Source organism: Brachyhypopomus gauderio, chromosome 12, assembly GCF_052324685.1.
Source record: "Brachyhypopomus gauderio isolate BG-103 chromosome 12, BGAUD_0.2, whole genome shotgun sequence".
NCBI lineage: Eukaryota > Metazoa > Chordata > Actinopteri > Gymnotiformes > Hypopomidae > Brachyhypopomus > Brachyhypopomus gauderio.
The window spans coordinates 16,957,391-16,977,301 of NC_135222.1; the positions used below are offsets into that span (position 1 = coordinate 16,957,391).

Genomic DNA, 19,911 nt, shown 5'->3' on the forward strand with positions numbered 1-19,911 from the left:
ACAGGTGCACATTAAAGCTTTACTTGAAAAGAAATGTTTGAGCCACAGCCTGATGTCTTTCTTTACTTTAACCCCTAACCTCTAACACCGAACCCTTCAAATCACCTTCATGTGATTTACTACACATCTTGCTGGAACCCTACAGACATGCGCACAGGAAACACGGAAGCAGTTCTGAGTCTCTTCTACGTTCCAAAAACAAAAATAAACATCTCGCACAGTGCAAACAATGATCCACACCAGCATTTAAAAGCATTTAACAGTGTTAAGAAGTCTGGGTTAGGCTTGTTTATGTTTTGTAGCATTAACAGCACTTTTGATGCCTGGAGGGGTTTCACAGGTCACCCTGGTAATGAGCCTCCAGATTGGGCACTCTCATTTCTGTGCAGGAACGAGGTCGTCGATGCATCCACCCGTCTCCAGCCTCTTCTCCATCCTGATCAGAAGCTTCACCCCATCCACCACCAGCTGGGTCACCTCTACTTCTGTCAGTCCAATAGTCTGCAGGTTGCTTATTTTATACATCTCAGGCAGGTCTATGTATAGAGACATTCCACAAGTTTAGTATGTCAGGTTGAAGGCAGTGTTTTCTAATGGTAGTATGTCAGGTTGAAGGCAGTGTTTTCTAATGGTAGTATGTCAGGTTGAAGGCAGTGTTTACTAATGGTCTAATGGTAGTATGTCAGGTTGAAGGCAGTGTTTACTAATGGTCTAATGGTAGTATGTCAGGTTGAAGGCAGTGTTTACTAATGGTCTAATGGTAGTATGTCAGGTTGAAGGCAGTGTTTTCTAATGGTCTAATGGTAGTATGTCAGGTTGAAGGCAGTGTTTTCTAATGGTCTAATGGTAGTATCATATCAGGTTGAAGGGCTGTTCCATACCTGCCATCTCCATGCGTAGCCGCAGTCTGTCCAGGATGCTGTCCCGGCGCCCATGTGCGTACACATGCTGGAGCCTGGCAGTGATGCTGGCCTTCATACCTGTGCCCAGCTCCGCAGGTGAGCTCACCAGCCAGCCCAGGTGAGGCTTCCATACGAATGGGTGCCTCAGCCTCTTATAGAGTGCCTCCACCTGGAGGAAATGATGAATCTAAGAGTGTAGTGGCATTCTGGAGCCCATTCGCGCACACTGTACAAGACAAAAAGACAATCACGCAGTGCAGCTGGACGATGGCTCGGTAGTGTCGCACCTTCAGGATGTTGATGCAGACAGCTGCAAAGGCCTCCTGGATATTGGCATCGTTTCTGGACGACACCAATCTCAGATGGTCCTCCATGTTGAACCAAATGGCCAGAGTTCCATCCTCACTCACCCTGTAAGACAAATCAAGGTCAAACTGCCTGTAAACCTTGGTTATCTGTACCTGTGTCTGGACATGTAGATTGATTATTAACACCATCTTGGCTAAAGGACACCTTAAGTAAAGCATTTGACCTCACAGAGAAGGCTTATATACATCACATCCAGAGATGTTGTGCACCACCCAGTTTTACTACAGTGTTCTATAGTGAAGTGACCTTAGATTTATTCATCTATCTATTGCTCTTCAATTATAGACCATATGCAGTGAATATTTCCATAGCGTGGGTTAACCCTCACTTCTGGGAATCCATCACTGTAGTGTTTTGTTACTATTGGTTAAAGCAGTGTCATTAGCTCATGTCAACGAGTGAGTCATTTATTGAGTGCTTGATCTTGTAGACTTAGGTGAGCACCAATCTCAGCACCAGGGACCTCCAGTGTGACTGATTTATCCCATATCATGAGCATCTGGTGAGTTTTACCACAAGGCTCTTGCATCAGGCCAATCACGGCTCACACCACTCTTCATTAACAAAGGAGATGGGGCGTCCATAACGATTCCTTTATCCTTCATCTCTTCATTGAGCTCCTCCATGGAGTAAAGTTTGCCTGGGAACTCCTTACCAAGTTCATTCAGAGCTGGTAAATGAGCAATTTCAGATTAATTATTCAAATTATGTTCAAATAATAAGAATCTTTGTCATATGTAAAGGAGAATGCTGTTAAACAGACCTTTTTATCCAGTATCCCATCATGCACTATATCCCATCATTAACTATATGACTGTCATTATAACAGCTGGACACTTCAGGCCTTCAGCTCAGTGTACTGAGTAGTGAAGCGAGTGCATTTAGTGCAGTACCTTCTTTAGCCAGTGTGAGGAGCTCTCTCCGTTCTCCTCTACTAATATGTGTGGGGAAGCAGTAGTCCTCTACACAGCGGGCAGCACTCACCTCACAACTTACTGCATAGGTGTGGTCAAAGTCATCCCCTCCCTACACACACACACACACACACACACACACACTGTGTGATTCAGCAGTCATTTGGAAATCCTGATAATCTACATGTGAAAATCTGAATAATTAACACTCACCTTCAGGTTGTCATAATTGAAGTCACTCTGTTGAATAATTTGAGGGTCGACTTTGTAGCTGTGATAGGCTTCAATAATGCGCTCAAAAAAGGCACAGAAGAGAATGTAGGATTGGGCATCTCCAGCTAAACAACCCACCATCAAGGGCCCTGCACGTGTTCCTGTGTCACACAACAACGCACACTTCAAGGAGAAGACGTGGAGGAATGTGGAACATGAATACTGCAGTTTTGCAGTTGTTTTATTAGCACTTGTGTTGGAGGACATGAACGTTTCGAGTGAGAGCAGAAAGGTGAGAATGAGGGATCAGAGAGGTGAGAATGAGGGAGCAGAGAGGTGAGAATGAGGGAGCAGAGAGATGAGAATGAGGGAGCAGAGAGGTGAGAATGAGGGAGCAGAGAGATGAGAATGAGGGAGCAGAGAGATGAGAATGAGGGAGCAGAGAGGTGAGAATGAGGGAGCAGAGAGGTGAGAATGAGGGAGCAGAGAGATGAGAATGAGGGAGCAGAGAGGTGAGAATGAGGGAGCAGAGAGATGAGAATGAGGGAGCAGAGAGGTGAGAATGAGGGAGCAGAGAGATGAGAATGAGGGAGCAGAGAGATGAGAATGAGGGAGCAGAGAGGTGAGAATGAAGGAGCAGAGAGGTGAGAATGAGGGAGCAGAGAGATGAGAATGAGGGAGCAGAGAGGTGAGAATGAGGGAGCAGAGAGATGAGAATGAGGGAGCAGAGAGGTGAGAATGAAGGAGCAGAGAGGTGAGAATGAGGGAGCAGAGAGATGAGAATGAGGGAGCAGAGAGATGAGAATGAGGGAGCAGAGAGGTGAGAATGAAGGAGCAGAGAGGTGAGAATGAGGGAGCAGAGGTGAGAATGAGGGAGCAGAGAGATGAGAATGAGGGAGCAGAGAGGTGAGAATGAAGGAGCAGAGAGGTGAGAATGAGGGAGCAGAGGTGAGAATGAGGGAGCAGAGAGATGAGAATGAGGGAGCAGAGAGGTGAGAATGAAGGAGCAGAGAGGTGAGAATGAGGGAGCAGAGAGATGAGAATGAGGGAGCAGAGAGATGAGAATGAGGGAGCAGAGAGGTGAGAGTGAGAGAGCAGAGAGGTGAGAGAGAGTGAGTGAGCAGAGAGAAGCTGTAATAGATGTGTTATGAGTTATCCACTCCATAACACGAGGAGCATTTTATCTTTGGCAGAATTGTGTGCCTTTTTTCTCTGATGCCTTGAGACACTAGAGTTGCATGTTGGTACACATTATAAATCAATGCACTTTCTGGGCAACAAACAAGAGTTATACATAAAAAACAACCTTAAGCTGCTCTGCTAGTTTTTATTACTATGATTTGAAAAAAAATCTGTTTTTCATTTAAACTTTTGATAATTTTGATAAGACTAGGTCACCAAGTATTATTCTCTGCAGGTCAGTAAAATTCAGTTTAACAGACAGAAGCATCTCACCTGGGTCTTCTAGCCCTGGACGAATGATGTCATCGAAGATGACCCCGCTCTCAGTAGCACGGTTAAATTGGCGGGTGTACATGTGCAGGTCTAGGACTTGTGCCATACAGGTGTAATTCCCATCTAAACTGGGGAACTCTTCTTTGGGTGAGCCCCTCTTGAGCCTTAGCCTGGTCATTGGGTCTGGTGGTACCATGCTCTACAAGAAACATTGTGTCATGATAAGATTGAGACATCAAACCACATCACAGTGTGATTCAGGGACTACAGCCCTCTTGCTGTTTTAACTACCATTACAAAGGGTCGTCCAGCCTGCCATTTAGTGAACCACTCCATCCTCAAAGGTGTCGAGAACGGTAAGATAGCAGAGGGGGCAGAAGTTAATGTAGTATCATAATGACTGCAACGATAACACTGCCTAGCCTGCTCTGTGATTTTTTTTTTCTTTTTCCTGTTTTTGTTTGCTGATGCAGACCACGGCAAGGGACTTTCCTCATTTCACGGTGTGAAAGTGTCTGCTGTGTTTTTGTGGAGGGGAATACCTCAAGCAAAGACTTGTACCTTGTCTCCATGGGGTGGTCTGCAGGAGCTAAAAGAGATGTGTACCGTTAGCGACAGCTGCCATGCTACATTTAAGGGAATTAAATGCCCTCAAATGCCTTAATTGGGCAGGTTTTTAAAGTTCGGCTCTCTACTCCACACCATAATACATCAAATGAAAGAATGAACATAAGGTAAAGTGTGGACTATGTCCACGTTCATTCAAAGGCATTTACGGTTGCATGCAGCTTGTGTACCAAGAACTTCAATGCCAAGCATAACAACGGAGACATGCAGGAGACACTTACGCCTGATTACCCACGCGTCCTTTCTCTTCCACATCCTCGTTAGCTGTGGTGTCTGATTCTCGTGTACGTATGTGGAGTAGACTTTGCACAGAGAGGAGTGAAGCACTGTAGCTCATGACAGCTGGTCTTTATGCTGGAGAGGAGAGCTAACAATAGTCTGGGGGTCTATGCACCCACACTCCACCTCCTTTGTACAAAGCCTGGCAGAGTTCACATTGGTGTCATGTTGTTGGGCTGTAATAATGAGTCTATTTTTGACAGCCACGTCATGTTTTATTTGTGTGCTGGGGGTATGTGCAGTTAGCATTGTTGTGGAAGGGCAGTTTGCTTTGTATACATTTCTGGCTGCAACAGTCTTGAATCAGTTCGGAGGTCTTGGAGGAAATGGCAAAGTCACATTTAGAAACTGTAGGTTACAGCTCATATTTACCTGTGTGTGTGTGATTCATTCCACTGTTCCATTTGCATCATGCATATGTATAACAGAATGTTTGAGTCACCTCACAGATGTGTGTATGCACCAGATGTGAAGACTCGCAGGTTTCTAATGCTATGGTTTCTCACTTCTGAAGATCTAGTGTTACAGGAGTGCTGGGAACAGCCTCGCACAGGTTAACCAGCACAAGTTTTTTTTTATTTGAACAAAACACAGAATGCCATTTTGTAACATCATGTATAAAAATACAAGTCTTGCTTAGAAGATGTACACAGTTCCAGTGTCCTGCCTTGAGGCATCAGCAATTTCTTCACTTCAGTAATTTCTTGGTTTGTTAAGTATAATGTTCATGTCCATGTTCCAGCTGCCCAGAAGGCTCTACACATCTCTACACGTCGTCCAGTCCTGTGGTGTCCACCTTAACCTTAATGAACAGCGTGTCATCTCTCACATAAACAGCATTCCGGGGAGCCTCCAGGTCGTGGTGGGAGATGAAGCGTGGGAAGCCCAGGGCCGGGTTGGCGTCGGACGTGGGCCTGCGGAACCTCTCGTTGGCAGCGTCGGGGGTGAAGCTGTGGTTGATATGGTTTCGGCAGCCGCTCTGGTCCAGCACGGTGAGCGTGACGTTCTGATGGAATGGCCACGGCAGCAGTGAGTCAAAGTCCCCCCTCATCACCATCACGTAGAGGGACAGATGCGTGCCCTGAGCCATGCCCTCGCCGCCTAGATACACCCGAACACTTAGCTTGTAGCCACTGCGGCTGGTGTAGAATGGCGGCGAGTTGAGGGGCGTGCCTGCTTCCTTCTTACGGTGGTAGTCGTGCACTTTCCAAATGAGCTTGCCGTCGTACGAGGTGGACTCCAGCTGACGGAAGCGCTGCTCGGTACACTGCAGCTGTTCCACGTGGATGTCGAGCAGACGAGCGTGACGCTGACACGTCTGTCCCAACACGCCTGCAGGGTCACACACACACACACACACATTAAATTGTCAATTTCATCTAGTTTTTAATAACATTTGGGCTTTGACATGTCCAGACGCTCATTCCAGTGCAAATCTGGAAAGCATGTTAACAATGATACTGTATGTTGCTTCAAGACACATGTACTTTACGTCCTGTCCTCACCCAGGTGATCTCTCAGGCTTTGTGTCATTGCCACCTGCTGTCTGAGAGAGTCCAGCGAAACCCGAAGAGCTGTGAGGTCTTCTTTAGCCAGTTCCGCCTCCAGAACCCCCCGCAGGCCCTGCAGGTCCTGCTTGACGCTGGAGACATGTTCTCTCTGTTCCTCCACTGACCTCTACAACACAAACATACGTCTCAACAGTCTAGGCTTCACCTTGTGCTTTAGACTCTTCCATTTCACTTAACAGTTACGACATCAGGGCTTTCGAAACAGCAGCAGTCTCATCACAATTATGCACTTTTCTTGCAAACTATTGCAGTCTGGATTTTCACCATAGCACTGAAACTGTGCTAACTAATGTAATGATCTCTTAATGTCTGATAAAGGATACATATCTTTTCTTGTCGTTTCACACCATCGGCCACAACATCTTAGTGGATCGGCTGGGAACACTGGTGTTGGAGGATGAGCATCCTGGTTCACATCTTATCTGACTAACCATTAACAATTTGTCCTCATACATAATGATTGCTCTGGGTTCTCAAAGGTAAAATATGGCATCCCACAAGGGTCAATACTGGGTCCCATATTGCACTCATTATCCACAAAAGCCATGATTGCTATAGTTATCATTACATTTGCTACCGTTAGCTTACAGTGTTTTGTAAGCATACTATTAGCTACCATTGTCATGGGGATGATACTATTATGGGGAATTCATCTAATGTACTAAATCTTGATGGCTTTTCAGTAACAACCAAAACTAAAAAAAAGCATTTTTTATGATCTTTTGTTGGACACTCGTACTGTTCCTAAAACTGCCTTTTTCCATTTACATAATATTTCTAAACATTTTCATCAGATGCAGAGAAACTGGTCCATACTTTTATCAATTCAATATGGTTTTATTTCAGTTGTCTCCGAATTGGATGCTCTAAAAAGTCACTAAATAGACTCCAACTTGTACAGAACATAACCAAACCAGCATAACCAAGAGTCATAATCAAACCAACATAACCAAACCAGCATAACCAAGAGTCATAATCAAACCAACATAACCAGCATAACCAAGAGTCATAACCAAAGCTAGATTGTTGAATCACATTGGTCTGTTCTTTCTGTACATTTCAAATTGACCTTAAATTTCTCTTGACGACATGTAAAGCGCTGAATGTTTTGGTCCCGCAGTATCTGAGTGAACCCACTGTATACTAGAACGCACCCACTGCTCTCTCTACAGGCAGGGTTCTCCTAGTCCCTAAAATGAGTAAGGTTAAAGGTTACAGCTGTGGGTGGAGCCTTTTCCTTCCCCTTTAAAGTAATGGAAAAGCATTCAGGCTTTAATCTGAAACAGACACACACATTTTAATTCCAGACTAAAGACGTACTAAGATTTACTCAAGCTTTTAGTTAGCCTCCTGTAGGTGACGGCGTGGAGCCTGGGGACTCCAGCAGTAGAGTGTTCTGCTAGAGATGTTGAGATGTTGATCCTGTCTGGCTACTTCACTTGTTCAGTGGGGTTTATAACGGTGCCAGTGGTTGGCGCCAGAGCGAACTAGTAACTCATTGAATCATAGATGTGGATCAGAGGTAAATAAACTAGATTTTTTTAGATATTTTTTGAGATATCGGAAGTGTGGCGTGAGAGCATGTGAAAACGGTCAAATGCGTGTGTCTCACGCTCAATGCGTGAGAGTTGGCAACCCTGCAGTTGGTATAGCGTGTTTTGGCATCATACCAAGCCCATGCTGATATATATATATATATATATATATATATATATATATATATATATATATATATATATATATATATATACAGAATATATATATACAGAATATATATATACAGATAAAAACGGTCTGCAAGCTAGTTAAATTTAATTATTTAACGGCCCACCACTAGAATAAATTGATTCTTCGAAGATAGAAGAGAAAGATCTATGAAGATCTACAAATGCATGGCTGACACAAAGGGACAGGTTGTAGCAATGGGTCCAGTAATGTGTAGATTACATCCTGATACAGGCTGTTTGAATACCCAACCCTGATCACAATTATAACCTTTTGCTCTGGATAAGAGCGTATGCTACATACAAATGCAAAATATGATATATTAAGAAATGCAGAATATGTGTAGATTACATTTTCTCCATGCTGTTCTTACCTGTATTGTAGAAAGTGTGGTGTCACACCTGGACACCTCTCTGTTAAGGGTGGAGACCTGCAAACTCCTCTCCTTCAGCTCCACCTGCTGCACAGAAACATCTTGCTGCAGCTGCTCCACCTGAGACAGGCAGACAGGTGGACAGACAGACAGACAGACAGACTGTCTTACTCAACCCCGTGCTTTCAAGAATCAGCCAGCAATGGCGTTACAGGACCAGCTCTCTCCATCTGTTATGGGGTGGACATCTGGGGCTCTACTTTAACAGACATCGCCATGTTTAATAATATTTTCTTCTGGCCACGTTATTGTATTATTATGACTGGGAGTCATTTAAACAATAATCAACATTTCTTGTACATTTTGAGTCAACATTTGTGTGACAATACCCTCTTTTTGGTTAGAGATAACATTACGGTTAACTATGAAAATAATCCAAATGTTGATAGGGTCTCTATGCTAAATGCATAATTTTTTGGTTAGAAGGTAATGTAGCTGAAATACTCTGTTTGACATTTTGATCAAATTGACAAGTGTTTCATAAGTGTTTTAATCAGAATTCAACACAAAAAAACGAAGAGCTTCTCAACCAACCAGAAGGGCAAAAACATCACGATCACAGCCTCACGGTTATGTCACTGAGTTCAAGAGACTGAAATGGATCTGTGGTCATTCATACCTGTTTCACTAGTTTGCTATTGTTCTCCAGTACGAGGAGCACATGGCTGCTGAGTTCAGAGTACTCGTGGACCTGAACTTTGGCTCTCTTATCCTAATGGAGAGAAGAGAGGTTCATTAAGTGGAGGAGTGATCCTGTTACAAAAGCTTTGGGCTTTGAGGATTTTTTTGTGTGTGTGATAAGGGCACCGTTAATAAAAATGAGACTGGAAAATGTATAAATTGCTGGATAAAATCTGTAGAAGATGAGAAGAGTTCAGATGTCCATTTTCTGATTGAGAACCCAACAATACAGAGATGAGTGGTTTAAATCAGTGGTTTAATGAGGATTTATAGTAAATACTAAATGAAATTGCCATGATCATTAAACTGACTTGGGCAATGCAAGGGTAGACACTATAGCATTCAGAGCGAATAGATTGTACCCACAAAAATTCAGTGCATGACCAGAAACTGTTCATGAAAGTTGAACTATGGCTGTGCATGCAGTGTTTGCTGCAAATGAGTTTACTGATCATGTTCTACCGTGTGTAGTTTCATGTGAAATGTAATTGATCAATCAGCCAGGGAGTATAAGATTACCTTAGTGCATTTACTTCTAGTAATATTACCCTAGTGCCCTTACTTCTAGAATTACCAGTGCCCTTACTCTGAGTAAGATTGCTGTAGTACCCATACTCTGGAGTAAGTTTTTATTATTATTATTATTATTATTATTATTAATGTTTTATTGTACAGTGTCCTTGGGTCTCATGAAAGGCGCTTTATAAATAAAATTTATTATTATTATTATTATTATTATTATTATTATTATTATTATTATTATTATTATAAGATTATGGTAGTGCCCTTACTCTGAGTAAGATTACGATAGTATCCTTACTCTGAGTAAGATTACGGATGATAGTATGCTTACTCTTGAGTAAGATTACAGTAGTGCCCTTATTCTGAGTAATATTATGGTAGTATCCTTACTCTGTGTAAGATTACGGAAGTGCCCTTACTCTAATGGTACAGCCGTATGTCTTGTAAATGCAGTCTGTTTCCACCTCTGGACACACGTCCATGTGGTCTTTAAGCTGCAGAAGAGAATCAACATTACTAGATCACTGTTGCTTATTAGACACAAGAGATTAGCAGGAACACACCAATAATGAACATGTAATATCTTTTACATTTTAAACATGAAACTGATTGTGAAACAAATTGAAGTCAGAATTGGTGAGAATATAGTTTAACATTTTCACCTTATGTCTTTTTACCATCTGATGGCAATTATTTGGACAGTGTATTTCAGCTTCTGGGCATGAGGTCTTTTCATGGTCCTGTAAAGGTTCATATCACAGTGCTGGTTAATTTCTGTATGAGCTAATCTCACTAATGATGTTAAAACACAGATGATCCTCACAGGCAGCTGGCTCAGGGGGTACGGGTCCTGGCAGCAGCGACAGGGCTCGGTTCGGAAGGCGCAGATGCTTCTCTGATGGTCCATTGAGTCTTTGCGTAACAGGATGTCAGTACAGCCTGGGTTGGAACATGGCAGTAGTTCATAGGGACAAGCTTTCAGATGAACCTGAGAGAGACAGACAAGCCTTCAGGTTAACCTGATAGAGATAGACAGATGAGAAAGACGTGTGGGTTATTTTGGGTAGCTATCCCTTAGTGGAAACGTTTGAGCTGGACTCATTTGGTGCTTGGTCATTTTCATCATACACAGCTACAAAGCTCAAGCACACTGTGCTGTTTCTGTTTTGTTCTTACTAGTAAATGACACAGGGTCACTGTTTGTGCACATGCTGGAGAGTTGAGACAGTACACTTCTAAATTCAGTAGTTCCCGTTTACAGCAGTTGTCTTGAAAAACCTGAAAGCAACAGAACTTTTCAGAACATGTCAAATGTTGCATCTGAAAGCATCTCAGAATTCTCAGTTATGTAACAGGTTTATTTTTTACTTGCCTCCTCTGACTTGATCAAAGTGCCATCTAATGGGCATTTAGAAGTATCACCACTTTCACTAAAAATACATATAAATAAATGCATGAATATTTTTTAAAGGATAAATAAATGCATGAATATTTTTGAAAGGTTTGATATATGCACCCACAAACAACATGCTAGACAATGTAAAATTTTTGAAGTACTAAACATTGATGTATTTAAGCAGTGGTGATGTTCAAGCTCTTTATTCTTCTTTTATTCGTTGCTCATTTCTGTCCTTACATGAACCTCCTTGTACACGAGGCACAGAAGATGTGGCCGCAGCCCGTCTGGTGGGGGTTCAGGACCACGCCACTGCACGCTGGACACACGAACTGCTGCTTCAGTTCGGCCACGAAGCTCATCGAGCGTCCAGCTAGCACGGCCTCCAGCTCCCAGCCCTTCACAGGGTCACAGCGCTGCTGGGACGAGCCGTGGTCCGGATGAGTGTGTTCTTCTGCTGCCATACCACTCACACACACTCCAACTGCACAGACGGACACAGAGATGGACACAGTCGTCAGATTCAGAAGTGCCACTCCACACAAGCATCGGTCAGTATCTGGCTTAATTATGAGTGAGTATCTGAAAGAGGTCCAGGTCGCGCTGTAGAACAAGAGTGGGCTAATATGAAGCGCTGTGAGTCATGTTTTAATGTGAGTCATTATTATCTTTTCGTAACCTTTTCCTTTAGTGCGACTGTAGCAGCTTTACTGGGGTGTTGGAGATGCGCCCTCACCGGACGCTCTCGGCCAGTTTGTGGCTTGTGACCAGTTCGGTGTTGCTGCACTAAACGTGGGGATTCCCCAGTGTAAGCAAGTCAACCCAGACATATCCGAGTATTAAACATCTTTCCCGGAGTACATAATTCAGCACTTTCAATGCATTACTCACGAACACGGCACAACAGGTGTCCTCCATCTCCGTCTAAACCACTCGTTTAGTACTTTATCCAGCAGTTGAACATTTGGTTTCGCTTTGCACGCTCCACCACGCAATAACTCCGGGCTAAAGGAAGTGTGCGTTTACTCTCGTTTTACGGGGGGGTTCGTACCTCGGAGTCGGTGCAGTTGGGTATTTAATCCGTGTGGATGTCTAGTTGATGCAGCAGTGTCGCGACCCAAGTGACAGCTCCGAACTGATCCCTGCACAGCGAGCGGAGCGCGAGCGCACGCGAACGCGTCGGTAGTGGCGCGAGGCCAGTTGAATATGAGCGGAACGCGCGTTACAGGAAGTAACGCGCAGCGCGAGCTCGACTATGATCAATACGGTGATCTCCGCTGTAGTTGTGTCTGGAAGGTGCATCTCTTGCCTCTGCCACACAGTATGTCTCCTGTCGTGTAGTGAAACACTTTATATTTATATTTGCTGAGGTCGTACAAATATGAGACATAATTAATCATAAAACATTACTCTGGGCTGTGAACTCCGATGTTTGGCCACTAACTCGCCCATCGGGTCTAGAGACTCAAAAGGACACCAAAGGACCACATGGAATAAATGTTTGCTGGTTGTACTTGTTTTAATGCCTATAACGGTGAGGGCTGGCCGGTGTCAGCCTCCTCCACCGAGTGGTACAGAGGAAAAACGAATCCAATCAGCAAGAGTCGCTTTCTACTGAGCAAGTGCTAGAAATAATCTAGACATTCACAGAGGGAAAGTTTGTGATAAGGGATACAATTTACACAGATACACATGTAAACCCTAAAGGTTTGTAAGGGAAAACGTTAAGACAGAGGCACTGAAAAAACACAATACATGAGAGAAAAGACACAATAAAAAAGAAGTGAAGGAATAATCATCTCATGCAGTTTCAGCTGCAGAACACAAACGTCTTCAGAGAACGAACCACGACAAAGTGGAAGAGTTACAGCAGAACACAGACGAGGTCTGCAGAGCTCTGCCGGCTTTTGTACAGGACACAGAATCACACAACTCCACCTCTCTAGAAAAGGTACATACTTGAATGCCACAAGCTATGGTATGAACATTATTATTATTTTGTAATAAAAGGGCACCAACAGTGTAGCATAGGACGCAGGCACATACTAACAGCTTTCATCTCTGGTTTCAATAGGGGATGGTTTCAAAAACGTCTACCAAATATTAACACGAATAAAATAAATATTTTTTGCTGGAGGTTTCAAAATGTACAAAGAGCTATTTTAGTGTTCCTAGCCATCTCGGTTTCCCCTCGTGAAAACCTTCCAACACCTTCTCGCTCACTGAGCATCCGCCAGCCTTCATCATTACGAATGTTAAAGCATTACACACAAACAGGACAAAAAAATATTAATGTGAACAGATTTTAAAACTCATTAGCTAAATCCAAAATGAAACACCGCTTCAATGTAAACTCTACTGGGGGAAGGGAGCCTCAATACCAAGTTTCCAGTTTGTAATAAAACAATTTTCTCTTAGATCTTAAGAGCACTTTCATGGTGAAAGAAAATCCGGACGACAGGCATTACTCTATCTGTAGTCCTTAGCACCAAGTATAAAAATAAATAATGCTTATATACAAGACAAGAGACTCAAACGTTCTGCAGTGGAGTTCAAACACATTACTGAAAAGGATTGAATAAACCCGTTCATCTGAGGACACCAGTAATCTGTTATTACGAACATCTGACGGTAAGACCACTCGGCAGAACAAAGTTCTCTTTCACTACTTATGAGGTCATAAGAATGTTATGATTAAAACATTTCAAATCAGAAAATCAACAAGTCAGTTACACAATGTATTTCTGAATAAATAAAATCTAACCAAATATAAACTTTAAACTCAGTCAAAGGCTAATCTTCACAAATACATATTAAAACACTGAATTAACAAAACAGTGATCAATAGAAAAACACCACAAACAGGCCACAGCCCCGCTCCCCCCAACCTGGGATCACTGCACATGCTCAGTGCAGAGAGGAGGCGGGGTTTTCGGGCTGGATGCCCACCAGCGTGGGCGGCTGCTGGCCCAGAGTGGGGGTGGGAGTGGCCCCTGCAGCGGGGGCAGGGCGGGGGTTGAGGCGTGGGGGGAGGGGGTTGGAGGGCCGGATGAGGGGGGGCGGCTGGTTGAGAGACGGCCTAGGCTGCAGGAAGCGGGCCTGCTGCTGGAGGGGAGGGGGCTGTCTGTGCAGGGCGGGCGTGGCCGGCAGAGAGGGGCGGAGCAGAGGCGGAGGCTGGTTCAAAGATGCGGTGCCACCCAGAGCGGAAATGCCCGAGGACGATACAGCAACAGGAGACGGTCCTGGTGCGGGGGTGACCTGGCCCTGCAGAACACCAGGGGGTTTTATTACTGGTCTTACAGACACAGAACACACTTGACACATTAACATGTATCCATAACCATGTATCCATTAACGGTGTGAATTTCTCACCGTGAGTACAGTACATTACCTCTTCCTCCTCTTCATCTGTGCTCTTTCCTGAAGGGGTATTGGAGTTGTTCTTCCCCTCTTCACCAGAGGTGGCACTGTCCCCATTGGGGGCACGAGTTCCTTGCTCTGCCTCCCACTCCTGTAGCACCTCCTCCAGGTTGAAGCGCCGGCGGTAGTTCACAAAGAAGTTTTTAACCTGCCCCACTGTCTTATTACCAATCACATCTGCGATGGCCTGGAAGTCTTTTCCATACTTGCGTACACCTGCGTGACAACACCATGGAACTGAAGTTAGTACGACAACACAGATCTGATCTTACACTAGCGCTGTGGTCCCGCCCCCAACCATGTACACGCCCTGGTCACGCCCCCAACCATGTACATACCCTGGACCCGCCCCCAACCCTGTACATACCCTGGACCCGCCCCCAACCCTGTACATACCCTGGACAGCAAGGAGCTGCTCGTCTGTAGTCCAGCGGGCATTAACCTTTTGGTTGCACTGAAATAATGGGAATAGAAAACATTATTCATAGAAAACATTATTTTGCCTGTGAGAACAAGGTGTTACATTTTTTAGTGCTGATTTATAAAACAAAAATGACAAAGCCTATAAACTTTGTATTGAAACACTTCAGCCGTTTAAGTAGTTGGAAACTTTGGCATTCTGAAATACTACAAGACAAAGGAACTTTCTCCTGTGTTGTGTGTTCTACGTGCTGGTTCTCCTGATGTTGTAAACAGCTGAATTTGCATCAGTTCTGCTGCAAATCTATTACAGCCTAGATTATAAAATAATGTAATAAATCAAGTTTGGTCTGAACTCTGCAGATAAACTGACTGTAATGATTTACCTCAGGCAGCCGGTAATCATCGATTCCAGATTCGATCCTCTGTTTAAGACCACTGTTCAACTGCTTCGCATTTTGAACCTAATGGGGAAAACCACCACCACCACGTTTAATTATTTGATTCTGGATCAGCAGCACAGTCATTCTGGGGAACACTTCACAAACTGATCCAAGTCCATTGACCACTCTACAGTACGGTGGTTCAGCAGTCAAGCACATCAAGCCTCCAGAGAATCAGGACAATTTAGAGAGTAACCCCACCCCCAACATGCACTACACACACCTCCTACACACAGACACACACTTTATCCCTGAAGGAGAGACTAAGCATCCTCAACTATGTTGTCTATTCTAAATCCAATTATCTTAATAGTTTTATCTTATTTACTTTACTTCTTATTATCTTATTTACTTAACCTTTTTTACTTTTTATGTTATTTTAATATTTTTATCTTTAATTTCTTTTAACATTTTCCTTTTGTCTTATCTCCATTTAATGTTTATTTTATTTATACTGTAAAGCACTTTGAGTTGCATGTATGTATGAAAGGTGCTATACAAATAAAGATTATTATTATTATTATTATTATTATTATTATTAACTGTTCTGCACCACTGTTCAGACGGACTAAAGGGAGTATACCCTAGAACAGGGGTGCCCACAAGTTTTCAGCTTGCGAGCTACTTATAAGATGACCAAGTCAGAAAGATCTACCTGGGGGTTGTGAGGTGGCGAACGTAATTTGTTGAGCGGGGGGTGTGGCCAATCAAAATGTCAATGGAGGAATGTCAATTAAAATGCAACCGTCAGTGCAGATGTGCGATTCATCTACTACTATTTTATGTGACGCAATCTACGCACATTCCTTCGCGATCGACGGACACGATCGCGATCGACCGACACGATCGACGTAATGAGCACCCCTGCCCTAGAACAACATGTCTAGGGCATTTGTTCTCATGACTACTCAACAATGTCTGTAAACGTTAGTATTTTTTTAACTATGGTTCTGGGAAACACATGGTCAGTCTGTCCGGTGTTTTTGGGTCCCAGCATCACTCTTGGAAACTGAATGATAAAATAATAATAATAATAATAATAATCATCATCAGACGTCGGGTTTTTGTTTACATTAAAAATGACTTCATGCACGGTGTTACATTTTGGTGCTAGGTTTTCTAGACAATCATGTAAATCGCAGTGTCAATAGTTAAAATAAGAGGACCCAGATTACAGGTGGGTGCTCACCTGTCTTTTAAGGGAGACCAGCTCCAGGTCCAGCTGGCGAAGGACAGTACTAGCTGCACTGGTGCTGCAGGACACAGCCACCACGTCCTCCTGCGTGAGGTACATGCCTTTGGGGGGCCGGCACTTTGCGCGCTGGGAGTGATGTCTGTGCTGCAGCGTTTGGTGGTCCCTGCGGCCCAGACCCACTTTAGTGCTGGGCGGCTGGGGCTCACCGTGGCTCTGGGGACACACGGGGTCACGGGGACACTGCTGTCATTAATCACAAGTGCTGCTGTGAGGACTATTCATCTAAATCTAAATTTTTTTGGTCGTTGCAAACTACTCACCTCTTTTTTAGTGTCTTTGGTAGGGTCATAATCACTGTCGTTCGCTTCTATGGGATTGGCTTCCTCCATTTCTTCATCACTTCAAAAATAAAATACAAGTCACCATATATAAAGCAGTCATCTAGGGTTAGGGGTTAGGGTTAGTTAGGGCACCTTTCATCCCGATTACTGTGGTTAGGGTTAAGGGTTTAGGGCACCTTTCATCCTGATTACTGCGGCTTGCCAGCTTCCTCGCTTGTCTGTCCATCAAGCTCGTTCTGGATCGCGTCTTCTTCCAGGAGTAGTAGTACTTCACAAGACTCGATATGGACTTGTCTGGCAACTGTAATAAATGATTCCAGTCTACAGTTCATTCTGTGAAACCCCGCAGGAACGTCCCAGTACTGCCCTCTTTCTCACACTCAGACGTGAGACACTGCAACATGTTTACATTAAAGTAGCTTTTACAAGGAAACCATGATATCCACGATCCATTTAATTTCCAACTCTTGGGGGTCAAAGACCACACTACTACACTGACCAGCGAAAGGCAACAACAGTGAACAGCGAGAAGGAAGGATGTAGTTCAACTTAACTCTGATACAAAGGGCACTGTGACGAAAGCAGCCACCCCACCCGGGACTCAGACGCAGGTCTGACCCATTTACACGGATCAGATCATCCACCACACTTATTAACTGGTAAGAGAACATGTTACCATAACGCATCACTCACTAGCTGAATGTAACCGCCCATTTTTGCCTGATTAGGACTATTTTGCTGTATGAAACTGGTGACACAAACAAGTTGACAATAGTATAATCAGAAAAATCATCTCAAAGTGTGCTGAAAACACCCACTACTGCTCAGCACAAAAACATGCACATAAACCCCTATAGTCTCAGCACTAGACCTGCAACTTGGGACACCTGACAGGACAACTTTAGTATTTTAACAACGGATGCTATTAAAAGTGCAACACACAAAACCTTTACAAACACGATGCAAACCTAGAAAACGGGACAGAAAATAGTGATTTTGGCCTCTGCTGGAATCTCACCATCTGCTGGATTCTGTGGAAGCTTTTCCCATGGAAGCTGAAGGCCTGCTCAAAAAGCACTTTATCCTCCACGGTCCACTCATCTGGGAAAGGTGTGAAGTTGGGCAGGTCAGCCAGGGACTTCTCGATGTTGTGTCTGTGCCAGAAGAGCATACCAAGGGCCTGGTGGGCACAGAGAGTAGGATCACGCACACTGGCGTAGGACCAGGGGCTGCATGCCTGTAGCCCCACTGCACTACTTCAGGAGGGCTTCACGTAAACAGCTGCAGAAGCAGCACAGGGAAATGCAACATTTCACTGAAACGATGGAAAAGATCACTAACATTTTCTGCTTGGTATGGCACGTACAACTAAAAGTTTTGAAAAGCGCAACTAACACACCCACCTGCTCAACGTTATATCCATGCTTCTCTTTTGCAATGGCAATGTATTCATCCACTGGGGGGAAATGTAAAGTGTTTATGGCATGCAAAACTGACTGATTTAAATAAATGACTGGAAAATAAGAATAGGCTTGCTCGTACTTACACTTTGCGTCCACGATTGTATGGTACGGGGACCACACCAGCATGCCCCCACTGTCTTTGTCACCATACTTCGTAGAACCTACACGATTCCGAAATAACATAAATCAAACATGTTTAATCTGCGTGCATCAACACGTTTGACTAAATACGGTTATACGTTTACGTTAAACGTGTGTACGTGCATTTCCAAACCCGGAGTCATCAGCGCGCATGTTTGGTGCTCAGAACGGAGAAACACGCCGCCGTTAAAGAGCCCAACTCCCGCATGACGCGCGCGCTCGCCCGCGCGGTTACGTTTGCGGTAATCAAACGTTCTGAGGTTCCGCGTCCCACCGGTAACGATCTACCGGCTCGCAATGACACGTCGACGATTTACTGCCACGAAATCTGACGCTTCGCGAGGCGACTCGCTAAGGTTTCAGTTTAAACAGCCCAGGCTAGCTGGCTAAATGTACCGCACCGGACGGCTAACGGAGCTGCGCGTGCGGTCTCGGTTCCGTTCCCGTTTCTCTAGTACATATTTCGTATATTTGAAACGACACGGTGTTCCACGTGAGATACGGTCACTCCACTAAACAACATAATTATACCGTCTGGCTGGACAAACGTTAAACCCGTTAGCCCGTTAGCGCCTCCGGCTAGCGAGAGTACCGAGGCTACCCCCCATTCCGCTCAGGCTCCTACACCGAGCAGAGGAGCCCTGGATGAGCGCGAGCCAGAGCCCGTATGAGCGCGAGCCGGAGCCCGTATGAGTGCGAGCTGCGCGCGCGAGCCGGAGCCCGTATGAGCGCGAGCTGGTTTTGAAAGCAACGGAAAATCTCCACAGCGACACAGAGACAACAAGCGAGCCTACCGTACCGGGGTCGTAGTCGGGGATATTCGCCTGATAATCGGACCCCACACGCATCCCAACATCTGAAAGAAAAGGCGTAATTTATCCATCTGAAAGAATAAACGTTATTTATCTGAAATAATGGGTGTTATTTATCCAACGGACATGTTTTAATGTCCATAACCGAAACCCAACGTTAAGAGTGGCGGAGGCGGCTGTTCGAGGCTATACCGTGGTCGTCGTCGCTGCCGCTCTCCTCAGAAAAATGGCCATTCGAAGCGTTTGAGGGGCTTTTTGTCCCGTTGGATCGACCTTTCCCTAGATATTCCGAGCCCTTGTCCATCATTCCAGGCATCTTATTAATAAGTGTATTTTTGAATAAAATAAATTTAAAATTATATGCATTCAATACACAATTTATGTAGTCTGCCCTCTGCAATAACTCCCTGCGCAGCTGTGCCGCACCACTCCTGTCCAGTATCCCTCCACCGGAATATTATTCACTTTCCTTAGTACTGACATTGTCGTAATAAATAGCTTATGTGTTTTATATTGTATTTTTTACAAAGTTAATTCAGTTAATGAATATTTAAATTCTGTTGGGTCTACAGACTATATGAACCTCACT

The 19,911-nt window shown here is 44.3% G+C and overlaps 3 protein-coding genes across 7 annotated transcripts; all 3 read right to left on the minus strand.

Annotated features, from left to right (window-relative positions):
- Positions 1-5: 5 nt before the first annotated feature.
- LOC143527946 (creatine kinase M-type) lies at positions 6-4,863 on the minus strand. Of its 2 annotated transcripts, none has more exons than XM_077023343.1 (9): positions 4,702-4,863; positions 4,415-4,442; positions 3,854-4,052; positions 2,399-2,559; positions 2,165-2,297; positions 1,785-1,941; positions 1,190-1,313; positions 882-1,071; positions 6-536 (listed from the first exon to the last, which is right to left on the minus strand). In XM_077023343.1, exons 1-9 carry the CDS (start codon positions 4,815-4,817, stop codon positions 376-378), a joined length of 1,269 nt encoding a protein of 422 aa, XP_076879458.1. In that variant the 5' UTR covers positions 4,818-4,863; the 3' UTR covers positions 6-375. The 2 variants fall into 2 exon arrangements, with proteins under 2 accessions (XP_076879458.1, XP_076879459.1); XM_077023344.1 differs by having other exon boundaries at positions 4,396-4,442; positions 4,702-4,853.
- A 450-nt stretch (positions 4,864-5,313) lies between these two features.
- Positions 5,314-12,292, minus strand: traf5 (Tnf receptor-associated factor 5). The gene is made up of 11 exons (XM_077023342.1): positions 12,139-12,292; positions 11,328-11,571; positions 11,064-11,121; positions 10,868-10,969; positions 10,515-10,679; positions 10,354-10,431; positions 10,111-10,185; positions 9,108-9,200; positions 8,429-8,548; positions 6,265-6,436; positions 5,314-6,091 (listed from the first exon to the last, which is right to left on the minus strand). The coding sequence occupies exons 2-11, from the start codon at positions 11,549-11,551 to the stop codon at positions 5,526-5,528; spliced, it is 1,653 nt and encodes a 550-aa protein (XP_076879457.1). The 5' UTR covers positions 11,552-11,571; positions 12,139-12,292; the 3' UTR covers positions 5,314-5,525.
- Positions 12,293-12,587: 295 nt separating this feature from the next.
- rcor3 (REST corepressor 3) lies at positions 12,588-19,750 on the minus strand. Of its 4 annotated transcripts, none has more exons than XM_077023347.1 (12): positions 19,515-19,750; positions 19,310-19,366; positions 18,453-18,530; positions 18,310-18,362; positions 17,925-18,086; positions 17,083-17,207; positions 16,886-16,964; positions 16,560-16,778; positions 15,314-15,391; positions 14,904-14,961; positions 14,479-14,723; positions 12,588-14,351 (listed from the first exon to the last, which is right to left on the minus strand). In XM_077023347.1, the coding sequence occupies exons 1-12, from the start codon at positions 19,636-19,638 to the stop codon at positions 13,995-13,997; spliced, it is 1,635 nt and encodes a 544-aa protein (XP_076879462.1). In that variant the 5' UTR covers positions 19,639-19,750; the 3' UTR covers positions 12,588-13,994. The 4 variants fall into 4 exon arrangements, with proteins under 4 accessions (XP_076879462.1, XP_076879460.1, XP_076879464.1 ...); XM_077023345.1 differs by having other exon boundaries at positions 16,560-16,805; XM_077023348.1 differs by having other exon boundaries at positions 14,023-14,351; positions 14,460-14,723; positions 16,560-16,805.
- Between the last annotated feature and the right edge of the window lie 161 nt (positions 19,751-19,911).